The following is a 16,542-nucleotide window of genomic DNA, read 5'->3' on the forward strand; positions in this document are numbered from 1 at the left end:
AAGCACTGGGTACAGTCAGAAGCGCGGGAGGGTGAAAGAATTCACCAGAGCCAGAACGGAGAGCAGAACAGGCAGACTGATGAAGTACACTGCTGAGGGGAGCAGCGGGCGCGGCAGGAGAGATCTGTGTGCCATGTGGGACCCTCACCCGGCGGCTGGGGATCGAACTGGCACTGCAGAGGCTGCAGGCAGCTTTGCAACCCAGCACTCAACCGCTGCGCCACTGGGGAGGCCCTCCATTTATCTCTTGATGGATACCAGGTCGCTTCTGACTTTTGGTTCTTACAATTAATTCTATTTTGAACATCAGTGCACAAAACCCTCTTTCAGATCCTGTTTTTATTTCTTTTGGGTGCATATCCAGATATGGAATTGCTGGGTCTTATAGTTATTTAGTTTTTAATTTTTTGAGGAGTTGCCAGAACGTTTTCCATGGTGACCTCATCTGTGTACATTCCCACTAACAGTGCACCAGCGACCCACTTCGTCCACATCCATGCCAACACTTGTTATTTTCTAGTTTGTTTGTTTTCTGCTTATGGTTGTGAGGGGGGGCTCATCTGAACACCTTTTTTTTCCTCTTGGCTAACTCCTGTGGATGTTTCAATTCTTAACTTAAATGTCACTTCTTCTGGCAAATCCCATGCTCCCTACCCTACCTTTGATTCCTGTATCACGTAACTTTCATGTTTGATTATAGTTTACTTGTTTAATTATCTGACACATGTAGGATGCGTTGAGTTCCCTGGAGACAGAAATATCCATCTTGGTGTATCTGTATTGATTACTATTGTCCTCTTGGGATGTGATTCTCAGCAGCAGTAGCCTGGGAGGGGGTCCCCTTTAGGTTTAAACAAACATTCCCAATGTCATGTATGTGTGTCGTGGGCATTGAAGATGAAACATGTGAATTCAAATCCCGGCTCTGACATGTACTAACTTTGTGCTCTTGAACTAAGTATTTTACCTAAGTCTTGATTTTCACTTCTTTAAAATGGGGTTAATGATAGCTCATTCTCATAATATTTTTGTAAAGATTAAAAGAGTCATCACAGATGAAAGCACCTCTTCCAGTCAATATATATAAGTGATGTGAGTGAGAAGAAGTCAGGGAACAGAGCTCCCAACATTTTTCATCTGACTGGTGATATTTTGAGATTAGAAACAGGAAAAGCAGACTCAGAGAGATTAGGAAAGGATGATGTTGACTTTGAATTTGGGCGTATTGATTCTCAGGTGCTGGTGGGGACTTTAATGTTGTAATATCCTGGAGACAGTTTTAAATAGGTTTGGGCTGGAGATGAGGATTTGAGTTATCTGTGATGAACTCATTTAAAGAAGACAAGATTGCCTAAAGCAAAAATGTTTTGTAGTGTGAGAAGAAGAAGAAGAAGAGGATAGAGAGCAGGAGCAGGGGAAGAAAGACCTGAAACAGACTTTGCGGGTCGGGCTTGGGGAATAAAATGGAGGATCTGTTATAGAGAACCAGGAAAAAGAGGAGTTTGAGAAGGAGATGCTGGTTGCTGTGTCCAGAAAGGTTGCTGCTGCACGTTAGTACCAGCCTTGGCTGTTGATGGTGGGAAGAATTTACCAATAAAATGCTATTGGTAGAAGCAAGAGCATAGTGCCTTCTAAGGATGAATAACAGTCTTTTGCACATTTTGTTTATTCACTCATTTTTTTAAATTTATTTTTTTATTTTTATATTCCCCATACAATTGCAACGCCCTGATTTTGACCCCTAACCCTCCTTTCCCCGCCCCCACCCCCCGTAGAGTGTCTCTGGCTCCTAGTTGTTTGTTGATTTTGATATTTTCTTTCTTATGGTTATTCTTTTTCCTGGTCTCTTATTTAAGTTTTCTAGATTCCTGCTATGAGTGAGACCATCCGGTATTTTTCTTTTTCTTTCTGGCTTACTTCGCTGAGCATGATCCCTTCCAGCCCCATCCATGTTGCTGCAAATTGCATGTGTTTATCTTTTTTGAATGCTGAGTAATATTCCATGGTGTATATGGACCACATCTTCTTGATCCAGTCATCTATTTTTGGGCATTTGGGTTGTTTCCATAGCTCAGTTATTGTCAACAGTGCTGCTATAAACATAGGGGTGCAGGTGCTCTTTGGAATTGATGTTTCTGTGTCCTTTGGGTAAATACCTAGGAGTGGAGTTGCTGGATCCTATGGAAGCTCTATCTTTAGTATGTTGAGGAATCTCCACACAGCTTTCCATAGTATTCACTCATTTGTTGATGGACAGCAGGTCGCTTCTGACTTTTGGTTCTTACGAATAATGCCCTTATGGACATAGAGAGAGTTGCCTTTAAATTGTTCTTCAGGAAGCTTGTTAGGGGAAGGATCCAGTGGGGCATAGCTGGAGTGGGAAGTAGGAAAAGCAAGGAAGGGTTTCATTCACTAGTCCATAATGACATTATTAATATTTAAAGTGTGTAGGTGAAATTAATCAGATCCAGCTTTTTCACACCCCACCCCACCCTCACCACTGGCCTCTGGCTGGCTCTGCGGTCTTGTACTTCTCCCATGAACCTGGGCTCCTTGGCCCAAGGAGCATGGGCAGACACACGTGTAAATGCAAACGCCTGGGCCTAGAAGGGCGGGATAAAAGGGCAGGGTTAGTCTGGGCACGGGTGATGATGTGGACCTTAGCGATAGAGGAGGGAGAATACTTCTGGAATGATAAGCCGCCTTCTCTAGGGAGAATGCCGCGGGTCATCTCTCTGATTGTGCTGGCAGCCTTGACCTTATGCGCCTCCTTCTCATTGCTGCGCTGTGTCCTGGAGGCTGCAAGAACCTGCAGTGGACCTGCCGGCCTGGGATGGTCGCACAACAAGGTGGTTGGAGTTTTTCTTCTTTAATCTGAGATAACAAACACAGAGGATGAAGAGAAGAGACCCACGAAGAGGAAGAGGTTGCTTGGCTATATAATCAGGACCGCGAGGACTGGCTTGCGATCCTAGAAAGGCAGGGAGGGAAGGAAGCAGGAAGACCGGCAAAATTGTTAGTCTAATTAGTCTATTTTTAAACTTTCATTAACACATGTAATTAAATAAGGTGCATGAAACGCTTAGTAGAGTGTTGTTTTGAAGCACATTGGTTTCTGTACAATTAATAGCTCATTCAGTTTAATCTTCATTAACAGCTTGGTGAGGTCGGCCTAATAGCTGTATCTGCTTTACAGGTGGGGAAACCAAGGCACAGGGCGGTGAAGTAAATTAGCCGAGGTCACACAGTTAGTAATTGGCAGAGGCAGGATTTGAACTGATAAGATCTGACTCTGGAGCCTGTGTTCTTAGTCATTATTTTAGACTGCTCGCTGCCTTCCCCCTTTGAGTTGGAGGCTACTTAGAGAGATAGCTGTACACCAGCAGTTAAGATCTAAGCAGCTAAGTGGAAAGCCTGGCCCTCTGGTTATTACATCTCAGATCCAGAGCGTTGTATTTTGCAGCATAATGAAATTACACATCGGATGGTTAGGTTGGGTTGCAAGGCTTGCAACATTTGTAGAAGAATAACTGTGTTAGAATTTTTTTCACTTTTTATCAGACAAGCCAGTAATGGTAATTTTTCATTAGTAACATGATTGGAAGAGGAAACTTGAGAACATAAAATGTGCATATTGAAAAAAGATTAAATGCATGCTGATGAAGATACAGAGTTTTACGCAATGCTGCCATCAAAAAATTGTGATAATGAAATGGGTATATTGACTTTCTGGAGTCCTGGGAATGGATAAATGAAAACAAAAAGAAATCTACGTTGCAGTACAAACCTGCAAACTAGTTATTAAGTAGTTCGTTATTTCAGGTACTTTTCTTTAACTTTTCATCACTGGTGGATAGAACTAATAGTTGATATAGCTGTGTCAGCAGCTAGCGGTTTTTTGTTGTTGTTAAAGTAACATATCATGTCTTGTATAATTCGTTGTGGCTACAGGAGGCTAATGTCTGATTATGTAACACTTGCTGTGGAAACAGCAGAGAACCAGAGAGGGACAGCAGAGCACTAAGGATTATTAAATGGACAGTCACTCAGGTCACTGACTGATGCCTTTACTGCAACATCATGTACACCTGCTCTCCCGTGGCAGGTTGTTAAATCATGGTTTAATGGTTAAAGCTTTGTAAAATTACAAAGAAGTCAGAAATCCTACTGGTCTCAAGTGTTATTTACAACTGGACTGCTAGCAGGAAAATGCTTAGTTTGATCATGCTAATGGTAATCTGGGCAAGACATATGGTGAAATCTCATAGAGCTTTGTCCTCTGACCTTCAAGCGGACTGCTAAGATAAAATTTCAAGGTGGAAAGTTCCCTGAAGGTTGAAATACGATTGAGAGAATTTGACTTTTTTATCTAAACAGGTGTGGCCATGAAGAGATTGTTTTTTCCCCCTCTACTTGGAAATATAAGGGGTGATTGGAATTATAATGAAGGTAGAATGACAATGAAGGAGCTTAAATTAACCTATTATCTCTCTTTGAATGATTCTTAAAAATCAATTGACCATAAAAAGATGGGTCTATTTCTGGATTTTATTTTGTTCTGTTTATTTGTCTACTTTGATACCAATACCACACTGTCTTGATATCTCTAGTTTTATAAAAAGCCTTGATGCTAGAGTGAAATTCTTTAACGCTTGTCTTCTTGTGCAAAGTCGTTTGGCCAGTTTAGATCTTTGCATTTTCACATGACTTTTAGAAATAGGGTACCCATTTTTACAAAATAACTGCAGGGATCTTCGACTGGTATTGCATCATTTTGGGGACATTTTGACATCTTAGTGAGTCTTCTGATCCATGAACATAGTTTCTCTTTACATTTATTTAAAAATTTAATTTCTTATTAAACTATATCTGGAAAATCTTTTCTCATATTTTCCACCCAAGAACTTTCAAATCTTTGATGTGAATGTAAATGGCATTCTTAAAAATTTCAATTTCAGGTATTTGGTTGACAGTATATAGAAATACAATTGATCTTAGTGTATTGACCTTACAGTCTTATCTTGCAACTTTGTTGAATATATTAGTTGTAGCAGCTTTTTTGGTAGATTCTGTAAGATTTTCTATACAGGTGCTTATGTCCTATGCAAATAAAGAGAATTTCATCTTTTCTCTATCTTTTTCATCTTTTCTCTTCTTTCTTTTCCTGGCCTTATCACAATCACTAGAACCTTCATTACGGTCTTGAATAGAGGGATGACAGCTGACATACTTGCCTTTTTCCAGATTGTACTGATATCATTCAGTCTTTCATCACTAGGTATGATGTTAACTGTATTGTTTTCATAGATTTCTTTGTGCAAGGCACTGTATTTTGGCTTTTATATGTGTTACTTCATTTTTACCTCTCAGAGAGATAACAAAATTGTCCCGAGCCATATGTGGAAGAACTGGCATTAGAACTTATAGTTTAGCTTCTTCTACTTTGTTATATAACCCTTCTTCCATTTGGATGCTATTTGCCTAATATATGTAGAGTTTATGTTAGCAGAATGCACTAAAACATATGAATTATTTTATTTCATTTTTACAACACCCCGTGAGAGAGTGTTTTACAGATACGGAATGGAGCTTTGGAGAATTTGATTCCCAGGTGTGGTCCCACATCTTGGAAGTGGTAGAGTCAGGACTCGAATGTTACTCACATCTCCAAATTCTCATCGTCATATTTTCATTGAGTTTGTAGGAAAGTGAATGCTGAATTTGTTGAAATGGGTGACAGTTTTGTTTTTATTTAAAGCAAACATGGCATATGTGTAGATGAAATATTTATACTTCTTTTGGCTTAGTTATTTCTTACTTGTCTTTCTGGTGTTAGTTTGAAGACTGGTGTTAGCTTGGTGTCTTAGTTTGAAGACTGGTGTTAGCTTGGTGTCTTTCAAAGGGAGGTCTTCCTCATTCACTCATGCCCTGCTTGAGGACTAGATTCTTCTTTCCCACTTACTTACTGTATGAAACCTTGTCGTTTGGGTGATTCATTTTAACCTGAACATTCATAAACCTTTATTTGTGACTGTATTTTGAAAATGACTCAGACAACAAAAGTAAATTCTTATTGAACCCGACAAAATACGATCTATCCTTTCAAATATATCATGCGAAAAATCAAAAATGGATAAAGAGAGTAGTTAGAGGCACCATCTGATGAGACTGAAGAGACAGCAGTGGCATAGAAAATACAGTTCATTTGTAGGTGAGCTATCCCCTCACATTATGAGTCATAATCCTGTTAATCTTTTTATGTAATTACTCTAAGACTCTCAAACCGTAGCTCTATTTGACAAGATATGCAAGCTTAGATACAGCTTAACTTTTAACAGCAAATCAGAGGCACAGGGTTAAAGATTCTAATGTCCCGCTGCAAACCTTTATGGCTTTGAGTTGCAACATGTTCGAGCTCTTGTGTCCTGATGGCTGGAGCTATGGGAACCGGTTCAGCCCTCACAGAAGGGTCTTCGTGTGCCCCTCCAGCCAGGTAGGGGAGCCCAGGCTTTGCACACTGTCTGACTTTCTGTGTGGCACTTGTGAGCAGCTTGATGCATTTGACATGATGAGTGTGACAGCACGGGAGTGCGGGCAGAGCAGTGTGCTGCGGGCCCGCCGAGTGGATGTGTCCGTGAGCCGCAGCGAGCCAGATCTGACAGTCAAACACGCGCCTTCCACCTGCACTCGCGCTGCATTCTAATGTTGCATGTGTTTACCAACTGGTTGGCATTTGACACAAAGAAATTGTCAAAGCCGTTTTTTTCCTGCTTTTCATCCTTTCGTGTGCTCGACTATGGTAGGTTCCCAAATACTTCATCATGCCTCCCCAAAGTGTGCCCTTTCTAAAACAGAGCCCCAATAATGTCCTCGTCTTTATGTTGAATTTCTTGTTAAGAATGAATAGGAAACCTAATTGCATTTATAACAGGTAATGTATTTACGTGGTTTAAAAACTCCTTGAAGAGATTTTCAAGTAGTGTTTGCAAGATAGAATCATTTCAGCATTGAAATACTGTGTGCATTTAAATAGGTTATCAATGATGGCTTAATAATTCTTTTTGGCATTTAAATATGCTGTCTATGAAAAGAACTAAGAACTGGTAAAAGATTCATAGGGAAATGCGGCCTTTCTTGAACTTGAAGTAGAAGGCGAGCTGTAGATTTTCATTACATTCGTGATCGAGCACACAATGTACAAGTTTATACATAGAAATATCATTAGTTCTTTTTGAGTCCCAAATAATCACTAATGTTGACCATAGCACTTACCCAGTGATTAATCTGAAGTGATAGTTTGTGCAGTGTTAGCACTGCAGGCCTTCTGTAAAGAACTGTTCCTAGAGGTAAGCTAGCCTTAGTTTTATTGCCGATGAGAGAATACCGACAAGGCAGAACGCTTTAATGAAACAAAATTGGGCATAAAAGTATCTGTTAACTGTTTTAACATTTTTAGATCAACTGGTTGCTGTATTTCTGTTCTCCTTTTTCTTTATTCACTTTGGACAATCGTACAAAGATTCAGAAAGAATTGAGTTCCACCCAAAGGGATGTTGGTCCTGGACTATGCTGAGGGTGATGGGGAAGGTACCTTTCCTGGTGGGGGAGCATAACACTCAGGGCCACCACATCTGGCCAAGCAGGTTGTTCACCATATAAAGACAGTACCCACTGGAGAGGTCTACCATTTTCTATTCCTTTAAAAGGTGTATTACTAACTGAAAACAGCCTGATGACATATTTAATTGTAGTTTTATTTGAAAATAAGTTGTTTTTTCCCTTTCTATTTTTTTTTTCCAGAAAATTCCTATAGAATGCAGGTAATTTCTATGTGTACCTGTTTGTACACACACATATACCATGTACAGGCCGCATGTACACAGACCATGTATGCCTGAGTTTAATGTCAGATGTGCTTTGAAAGGAATCCCTCAGAAGGAAGAATCACCTCTCTATGTATTTGATTCCTTATAAAGCTCTTGATCACATGGAGTCCTCTCTTGGTTACCTTATTTGAATACTTGGTGGGCTAGTTGGTACTATTCTGTGAAGGCATCGTATCCCGAAATGGCCTCAGACTGTGCTGTACCTGTGGATGCTTTTCAAGATTACTGTACAGGGCTTCCCTGGTGGCGCAGGGGTTAAAATCTCAGCACTATGAAGCTATTCCCAGCCAAAGTGGCATGAGTTTTATCTGGCCAGGGGCTGACCCACATGGTGCAGCAGACCTCTCCTGTCTCACCCACTGCTCCCCTCAGCAGCATATTTCAGTCAGTCTGCCTGTTCTGTTCCCCACTCTGTCTCTGGTGAATCCTCTCACCCCCCGCACCTCTGGCCTAGACCCCAGTTCTTGCATGCATAAATTAATAAAATAAATCTTTAAAAAAAAATCTTGAATAATTGGAAAATGAAAGAAGCAAAGGTGCTCAGCACAGATTTAGTAATTATTGTAGAGCTGAGAGATTGCTTTAAAAGTAATGCACTGTAAGTGGATGTGATTGCAAATAAATGTTTACAGGAAGAATAAATATCTTGGTGCTGCGCAAGGGGATACTAGTGGCTTTTTTTATTTTATTTTTTCCAGTGATAGTAACGTAGACTTATTCAAAATCTGCCATGTGTCAACCAGATTCAAGAGACAGGAAGATTTTCTCTGGAACTCAGTATTGGATGACTCAAAATGTGACTTTAGTGACAGAAAAGACCTTGTCTAGGGTCCATGTGAAGAGTGACTTGCGTGTGTTGTGAGGTGTGAGACTGAATGAAATCATTCCTTATAAATTAGTGGTTTACACAATGCATAGTATAAATGTGTATAATTAAATTGATCTATCTTAGAATTGATATTTGATGATTTTCTATCTTTCAAAATCTGTACATTCAAGTGGACTAATTCTTTTCATATTCTCTTACTGGAAAATTAAGGTATTATCTTGTACTTTGGCTCACTTTATAGTTAGTAATTTATAATCATTGTTTTTAACAGAAACTGAGGCTTCTTGAGGAGCTTGAAGACACTTGGCTTCCTTATCTGACCCCCAAAGATGACGAATTCTATCAGCAGGTAAGGTCTTTAATATTTTTATCAATTCGTAGTGATTTGTTCTCCTCGGCCTAATTTTGCCTCTGAGACAGCTATGGTCTGCAGAGGTTAAGTGAGAGGTGAAGTGGCCTGATTTGGTCATTCAGTTACTTACACTCTGCCTGCCACTGTGAACTCAGTGCCGTAGCATAGTAGAGACTTTTGACTTCCCCACAGTCCTTGCTTTTCCTGCTTCCTTGCCTCTGCTCATTCTTTGTCTTCTGCACAGAATATCCTGTTGCTCTTATTCTCTTGCTGGATGGCTAATTCTGCAAGACTACTTAAACATCAATTCTTTCATGAAAAGTCCCTCGATTATCATACATACCGGAAGACTTAACGCACTCTCCTGAGTCACTTGTCTGTTATAAGTGGCTCTTGCACCCATCACCTTACATTGCTGTTACAGGTTTCTGTCTCTGTCCCTGAATTAGCACCTTTTTCATTACCATTGCAAAGCCCAAACAAACACATTGTAGCCAAAAAGGGAATCTATTGACTTCCTTAGATGCTTGGGAGTCTATGACTGTATCCAAATTCTCAAAAGCTACCATCTGATCACTGTTTTGCTCTGTTCCTCTGTATGATTTTTGCTGGTTAGACTCTCACCTGATAATGCAGGGGGTTCTGACCGCCAAGGAGTGCAGTCTTTGTCACATGGAGTCTTACAAGATGATGGTCATTTCTCTTTTCTTAGTTCTACCAGATTCCCCCAGGAGTGATCTTGTTAGCCTGGTTTGAGGCACATGCTTAGGCCTGAACCAGTGTGGTCCAGACAGCGAGATGCTCCCGTTGGCCTGACCTTGTTCATGCACCACTCTGGGAGCAGGGGCACCTGCAGGAAAGGCCTGGGATGTGACTCAGAAAGGAATGGTTTTCCCGAAGGAAAGTGGAGTCTGTTCCTGAAGAAGAAGGGGCCGGCTGGGCCAGTACAGATAATACATTTTCACCTATTACTTCCTTCTGGAATGTGAGCTCTTGAGGGGTAAGAATCAGGTCACATTCTATCATCTTTGTTTCTCCAGCATGTAGCCAGCACTTGTCTGCAGCCGACTTCCAGGAGCTGTGGGAGGGAGAGAAAAATGGAAGAGTTTATGCATCTGGACTTCCGGTTCACTGATAGTTCCAGGATGTCTCTCTCCTCTCCCTTCTCATTAGAGCTTCACTGTCTTCCCGATTCCTTTCACCGATCACTCTAGTTTCCCCCTTTTTTCTTAACACTTAAAGCTGCAGCCTATTTTCTCACCCAAGCCATGAATCTGAGCATGTCAACCCCCTGCTTGAGATCCCTCAGTGGCTGGCTGTTGTCTGACTCCTGCCTTTCCAGCCTTGTCTTCTCCCCACCCCCATTCACTTTTTTGACCCATACTGGATTTTTGCTAGTAACTCAGGTTAACTTGGTAGTTTTACATTGGCAGCATTCTTGCTGGGTGCTCAGCTGACATGCTTCCTTCTCGTTTCCCTGGTGAATTTCTGAGTTAATTGTTACTAATAGTTCAGTGTCATCTCCTGGAGAAGCTTCCCAGATAACTCTGTAGCCCTCAGAGTTTCCTCTGCTCCCTTTGTATGCACTGGGGCGCTTTACTTGTGCCTTTATCAGCAGTTATAAAGATTTATTTATGCATAGAAGAACTGGGGTGCAGGACAGATGAGGGGTGCAGGTGAGAGGATCCACCAGAGAGAGAGGGGAGCAGAACAGTCGGATCTACTGAAATCCACTGCTGAGGGGAGCAGCAGGGAGACAGGAGAGGTCTGCTGCGCCATGTGGGTCAGCTCAGGCCTTCGTGGTGATAGCGCTGAGACTTAAACCCTAGGCCTCCAGGGAGGCCCTTAATGATTTTTATATATCCTCATCCTCTCTATTTTACATAGGGCCTGGCACTTAGTTCAATTAGTTTGCTTGAATAAATGCGTTAATGCCCACATTAATTTAAAAGGCAAGTTTCATATGATTTGAGGTTTGTTTTTACACACATACACACCTCCCCAGGGAGGGGACATCGGGAAGCATTTACAGGATTTATGTAGAAACTTTCCACTCCAAAGTGGTAAGGTTTTCTCCTCTGAGCTTTTCTAGTTTTCCGAATTATTTTAAATGAACACGTATTCTTTTGTAATCAGTAAAAAAAAAAAAAAAAATTTAAAAAGTACCCTTAAAACAGTTCAACCCACCAAATGAGGTCAGTTTTTGAATCTTTATTCGTATTTTCATAGCGACAGGCCTTCTGGTATATGATTACACTCATTGTTATACAACATCAGCCGGGCCATTCCAGCTTTTGTGTTGCGAAAGTAGTACATGAAGAATTAAACACAAAAGGTTATCAGCTCACTGTGCTCCTAACCGGCCATACACCAAGGCATAAAAGGAAATGCGAGTGCAAATAGAGGAGCCATCAAGGCTTGCCTTTTATCTTCCCAAGACTCACAACAAAACCGATACCAATATCTAATCACGTTAAGTGCACCTTACAATATGGCTTAGTGCTTCAACAAAACCTTAGCAAAGTAAATCTGCACCTCTTAAAAGATGAAGAGAAAATGTTTTTTAATGACATGAACAAATAGAAAGTTTAGACCTGACTTGGGTCCCTTAAACAGACTCTAGCCACAGGAATGCCAGCCCGGCTGCCAGTAATAAAAACAGGACTCCATGCAGCTAACATTTGGGCCTGTTTATTGGCCCTCAGAGTATGCCAGGGCCGGAGCCTTTAATCCTCACAGCCTTCATGCACAGCCTTTATGCTATAGGTGGGCAACAGCAGCTACCCTTCTTCAGGCTGCAGGTACTTGAGGTGAGGGATTAGCGTTCCTTCTGGAGAAGTTGGAGAAACACAGTTACTAATCTAAATGGCAGAACTGGAGTTCAGGCCCATGTTTAGCTGACTCAGAAGGGCTGTGCTTTTCCTGCTACCCCCTGTGCATCCCTGCAAGCTCCTAGTCAGAACATCTTCAGAGAAGTTTTTCGGTTTCTTCTGATAAGACCACAGGGAAATCAAAGAAAACAACAATAAAAAACTCATAGGAAAAAAGAAGGTAGAAACCGGTCACCACAAAACACAAGGAAGTATAGAATTAGAAGGTGAGGAAGCAGACTCTGGCTTCCCTAGGTGTGAATGAAATCCCCTCTTTAACAGGGAAGATGCACCCACTCAGTGCGGCTCGGCACCTTCACTTCTTGTGGGTTCCCACGGGTGAGGTTGTTCTGGCACTGTGCTCAGTGCTGGACATTTATTAACTCACTTTAGCCTCACACAACCCTCTGTGGCAGGTGGTCTTAAAATCTCAATATACAGATGAGGAAAGTGAGGCACAGAGATGTTTAAACATTTGTTCAAGATTTATAAGCAAAAAGTGTCAAGACCAAGTTTCGAGTCCCAGGATCCGGCTCCCAGCTCTGAGGTTCCTTCCCCTCTCTCTTTTGGCGCTTGTGCAATGGTGGTGCTTTTATTCAGATGTCTGGGACCTCTGTCTCTCTCTCTTCCCCCGCCATGACATCATCCTTCTAGGTCCATCTGCTGCCCCCAAAGCGCACCTGGTGGACTGTCACATGGACTGAATAAGCAGCTGCAAGATCAGGCCTTCGGATCTATGGAAGTCCAGAAAGACCATATTAAGCTAGTACAGAGTGACTTGTTGGATCAGAAAACAAAACCTAACTTTTTGCTGTCTCCAGGAGACCCGTCCGAGCTCCAAAGATAAATATAGTCCCAAAGTAAATGGTTGGAAAACAAATTTACAGGCAAATAGGACACTGAAAAAAGGTAGGGACAACCATACATATATCAGCTAAAATAGACTTCCAGCAAAAAAGAAACAGGATGGTCATTATGTAATGATTAAGGAAGCAATACATCAGGAAGACACACTACTCGTCAACATGTACACAACAAATGAAAGCACATCTAAAGATATAAGAGAACTATTAACAAATCTGAAAACAGACATTGGCAACAAACACAGTACTTGTAGGGGACTTGAATACGACTGACTCATCAATGGACAGCTTCATCAGGAGGAAATCAACAGGAGCTCCATCAGGAGGAAATCAATAGTTTAAGACTAATTCCTAGTCTTAAACAAGGAATTAGACCATCTAGAACATATGTTTTTCTCAGGTGCACATGGAACATTTTCCAGGATAAGTCCACATGTTAGATCACAAAGCAAGTTTCAATAAATTCATGAAGACTAAAGTCTTAACAAGTATATTCTCTGATCATAATGGCATCAAACTGGAAATCAACCACAAAAAGAAAGCAGAGAAAATTTTGATATGTGGAGATTCAATAACATACTACCGAATGAATATTGGATTATGAGGAAATCAAGGAAGAATTTAAAAAAATACTTGGAGACAAGCAAAAAGGAAGTCACAGAACCTTTGTGATGCAACAGAAATAGTACCCTGAGGTACTAGAGCAATACAGGCCCACACCTAGAGACAAGGAAAACTCAAGCAATCTAACCTTAAATCTTAAAGAAACAGAAAAGGAAGAACAAACAAAACCAAAAGCCAGTAGAAGGAAGAAATAATAAAAATCAGAGCATAAATAAATGCAAAAAAATTCAAAAAGCCTAAAGGGCTTTTTGTTCTTTGAAAAAACAAACAAAATAGACAGACCTCTAGCTAGGCTCATGAAGAAAGAGAGGGAGAAAACGCTAATAAATAGAATCAAAAGTGAAAGAGTAGAAATAACAATAGGTATCTCAGAAATACAGAGGGTCATAAGAGCCTTACTATGAACATCTGTATGCCAATAAATAGAATAACCTTGAAGAAATGGTCATTTTCTTAGAGGTATACAGCTTTTTGAGACCAAGTCAGACCAATCACATGCAAGGAAGTTGAAAGTTAACAGAAGTCCCCTAAAAGACAAAATTCCAGAACCGAAAGCTTTCAGGAGTGAGTCCTACCATAGCTTTAAAGATGAACTAAACCTATTCTTCACACACTCTTCCAAAAAACTGAGGGGAAGTGCTTCCAAACACATTTTATGAGGCCAACATTACTCTGACACCAAAAGCAGACAATGAAATCACACAAAAACAAAATTGCAGATCTGTATTTCTGATGAACAATAGATTAAAAAATCCTCCATGAAGTTACTAAAAGAATGTTGTATCATGACCAAGTGAGATTTATTCCTGGGAGGCAAGGATGGTTCAATGTCCAAAAAATCAGTGTATTCACCACATCAATAAAGGAAAATTTAAAATCACATGATTATATTAGTAGTTGCATAAAAAGAATTTGATGGGACCTCCCCGGTGGTGCAGCAGGTTGAGCGCTGCTCTGTGAAGCTGTCTGCAGTCACTGCAGCATGGGTTCTGTTCCCGGCTGGCCAGGGAGAAACCCACATGGTGTGGCAGACCTCGCCAGCCTCACCCTCTGTTCCCCTCAGCAGTGTCTTCAGTCCATCTGCCTGTTCTGCTCCCTGCTCTCTCTGGTGAATTCTCTCACCCTCCCACACCTCTGACCTGTACCTCAGTTCTTGTATAAATAAATAAATCTTAAAAAAAGAATTTGATAAGATTCAACATCCATATATGATAAAAACCCTCAAAAACTGGGAATGGAAAGAACGTAAATAAATATAATAAAAGCCATATATCACAAGCACACAGCTAGCATCCATACATAATGGTGAAAAGTTGAAAAATTTTCCTCTAAGGTCAGATTCAAACAAAGATGTACCATTTCACCATTATAATGCATCGTAGTATTGACAATTCTAGCTATAACAGTCAGGCAAGAGATAAATAAAAAAGGAATCCAAATTTGGAACAAAGAAGTAAAACTATTACTCTTTGCAAGTGAAATGATATTATTTATGTAGAAAATCCTCTAAAAAAACCACTAAAAACAATGGATCAATACAGTAAAGTGGTAGTTTACAAAATCAATCTGCAAAAATCAGTTCTGTTCCAAATGCAAGCAATGAACTAGGAGAGAAAGAAATCAAGAAAACAATCCTGTCTACTATCACATCAAAAAAGTATTAAATACCTAAGAATAAACTTAACAAAGGAAGTAAAATCCCTGCATAGTCAAAACCGTAAGACATTATTGAAAGAAATAGAATATACAAAGAAATGGAGAGATACTCCCTTAGACTGTTGGCTGGGCTATAGACTGGTCTTGTCCATGTGGAAAACAATAATGGATATATCTCAAAATAATAAAAATAGATGTACCATAGGATCCAGCATTTCTGCTCCTAGGTATCTACCCAAACAATGCAAAAGCACCCATTCAAAGGGATATATGCACTCCTATATTAATTGAAGCTCTCTACAGTAGTCAAGTTATGGAAATAGCCTCTGTGCCCAAGGACACATGAGTAGATTAAGACCAAGTGGGGTGTGTGTGTGTGTATAATGCAATACTCATCTATAACAAAAAATGAACTCTTGCCTTTTGCAACAACATGGGTAGAAGTGGAGTAGATTATGTTAAGTGAAATAAGCCAGAAGGAGAAAGAGAAATACCAGATGGTTTCTCTCATGTGATCTATAGAGAAACCAAGCAAAGACGAAACCAAACTAAAAACATACCTTAGAAATGGCTGTAATACTGAGGGCTCCAGTTGGGGGAGGGGGCCGGTGAAAGCACAGTGGTGGGGGAGTATTGGTGGGGACAGTGGACTTTGGTGGAGGACTCTGGGGGCCTTGGTGGTTGCTGTGGTGTGGTAACATGCATTGCAAGAGGTGGGATCCTATTTTTCTGAGTCAACAGTGTTGTGTTGTTTTAATAATTTTTTTTAATAAAAGGAAATCAGTATATCATTACATGTTTAAATGAAAGGCATGTCCTAATTCTAGAAGATTTAAAAATTTATTTCACTCTATGAGAGATTGAGTTCCATGGGCTTCAATGAATTCAGCCTTCTCTAACTTGGTATCTTACTTGGCACCATCCTGACATCTCTGTGCGGAAAAATTGTTTTGGATGCATTCCTTGACATGAGAGGAAGAGGTCAAATTTTTATATATTGGTCTAAGTAGGCAGAATGCAAAGCCTATTCGCCAACAAACCTAGCATTCCACATTTTGTCAGCCATTGATAAGGTCTTCCATGTTGGTAATTTATATCTAAAATACCTTTCCAAGTGCTCATTAAACTATATCATCATCATTTATGTCACATAACCTTGTGTAGATTGGGAGAATATATTATGAGTCTAGACAACTGTGTATGCTCCTTGGAAAAACGTTTAATGGGATTAAATAAAAAAAAATTCTCACATATTTGAAAATTGGCCAACAGCTGCTCCAGATTATGATCTGATAGCTGATGTTCTGCATGTACCTGTCCAAAATGGAAAGTGAACTTATTTGTTTGACAGGATGAATTAATACTAAATTATGTAATGTTCCATTCTTTCCCAGAGTTCCTTGTTGTTCTCTTTAAAGAAAAATGTAATAAACACGACATGGTACTTTTATATATCAATCGC

General features: G+C 40.3%; 1 protein-coding gene across 7 annotated transcripts in view; it reads left to right on the forward strand.

Moving 5' to 3' along the window:
* Positions 1–16,542, forward strand: part of FTO (FTO alpha-ketoglutarate dependent dioxygenase) — a gene marked incomplete at both ends in the record, with an annotated part of 326,211 nt that overhangs the window by 72,548 nt on the left and 237,121 nt on the right. For 6 of the 7 annotated variants that reach the window (XM_084257414.1, XM_084257408.1, XM_084257410.1 and 3 more), the window contains one exon: positions 8,987–9,064. The exons of the other annotated variant lie outside the window; for it this stretch is intronic. In XM_084257414.1, coding sequence (XP_084113540.1) covers positions 8,987–9,064 — 78 coding nt within the window. The remainder of the gene's footprint in view (positions 1–8,986; positions 9,065–16,542) is intronic. 7 annotated transcript variants of the gene reach the window in all.

The sequence above is a fragment of the Talpa europaea genome, assembly GCF_964194135.1.
Source record: "Talpa europaea genome assembly, chromosome: 16".
Lineage (NCBI taxonomy): Eukaryota > Metazoa > Chordata > Mammalia > Eulipotyphla > Talpidae > Talpa > Talpa europaea.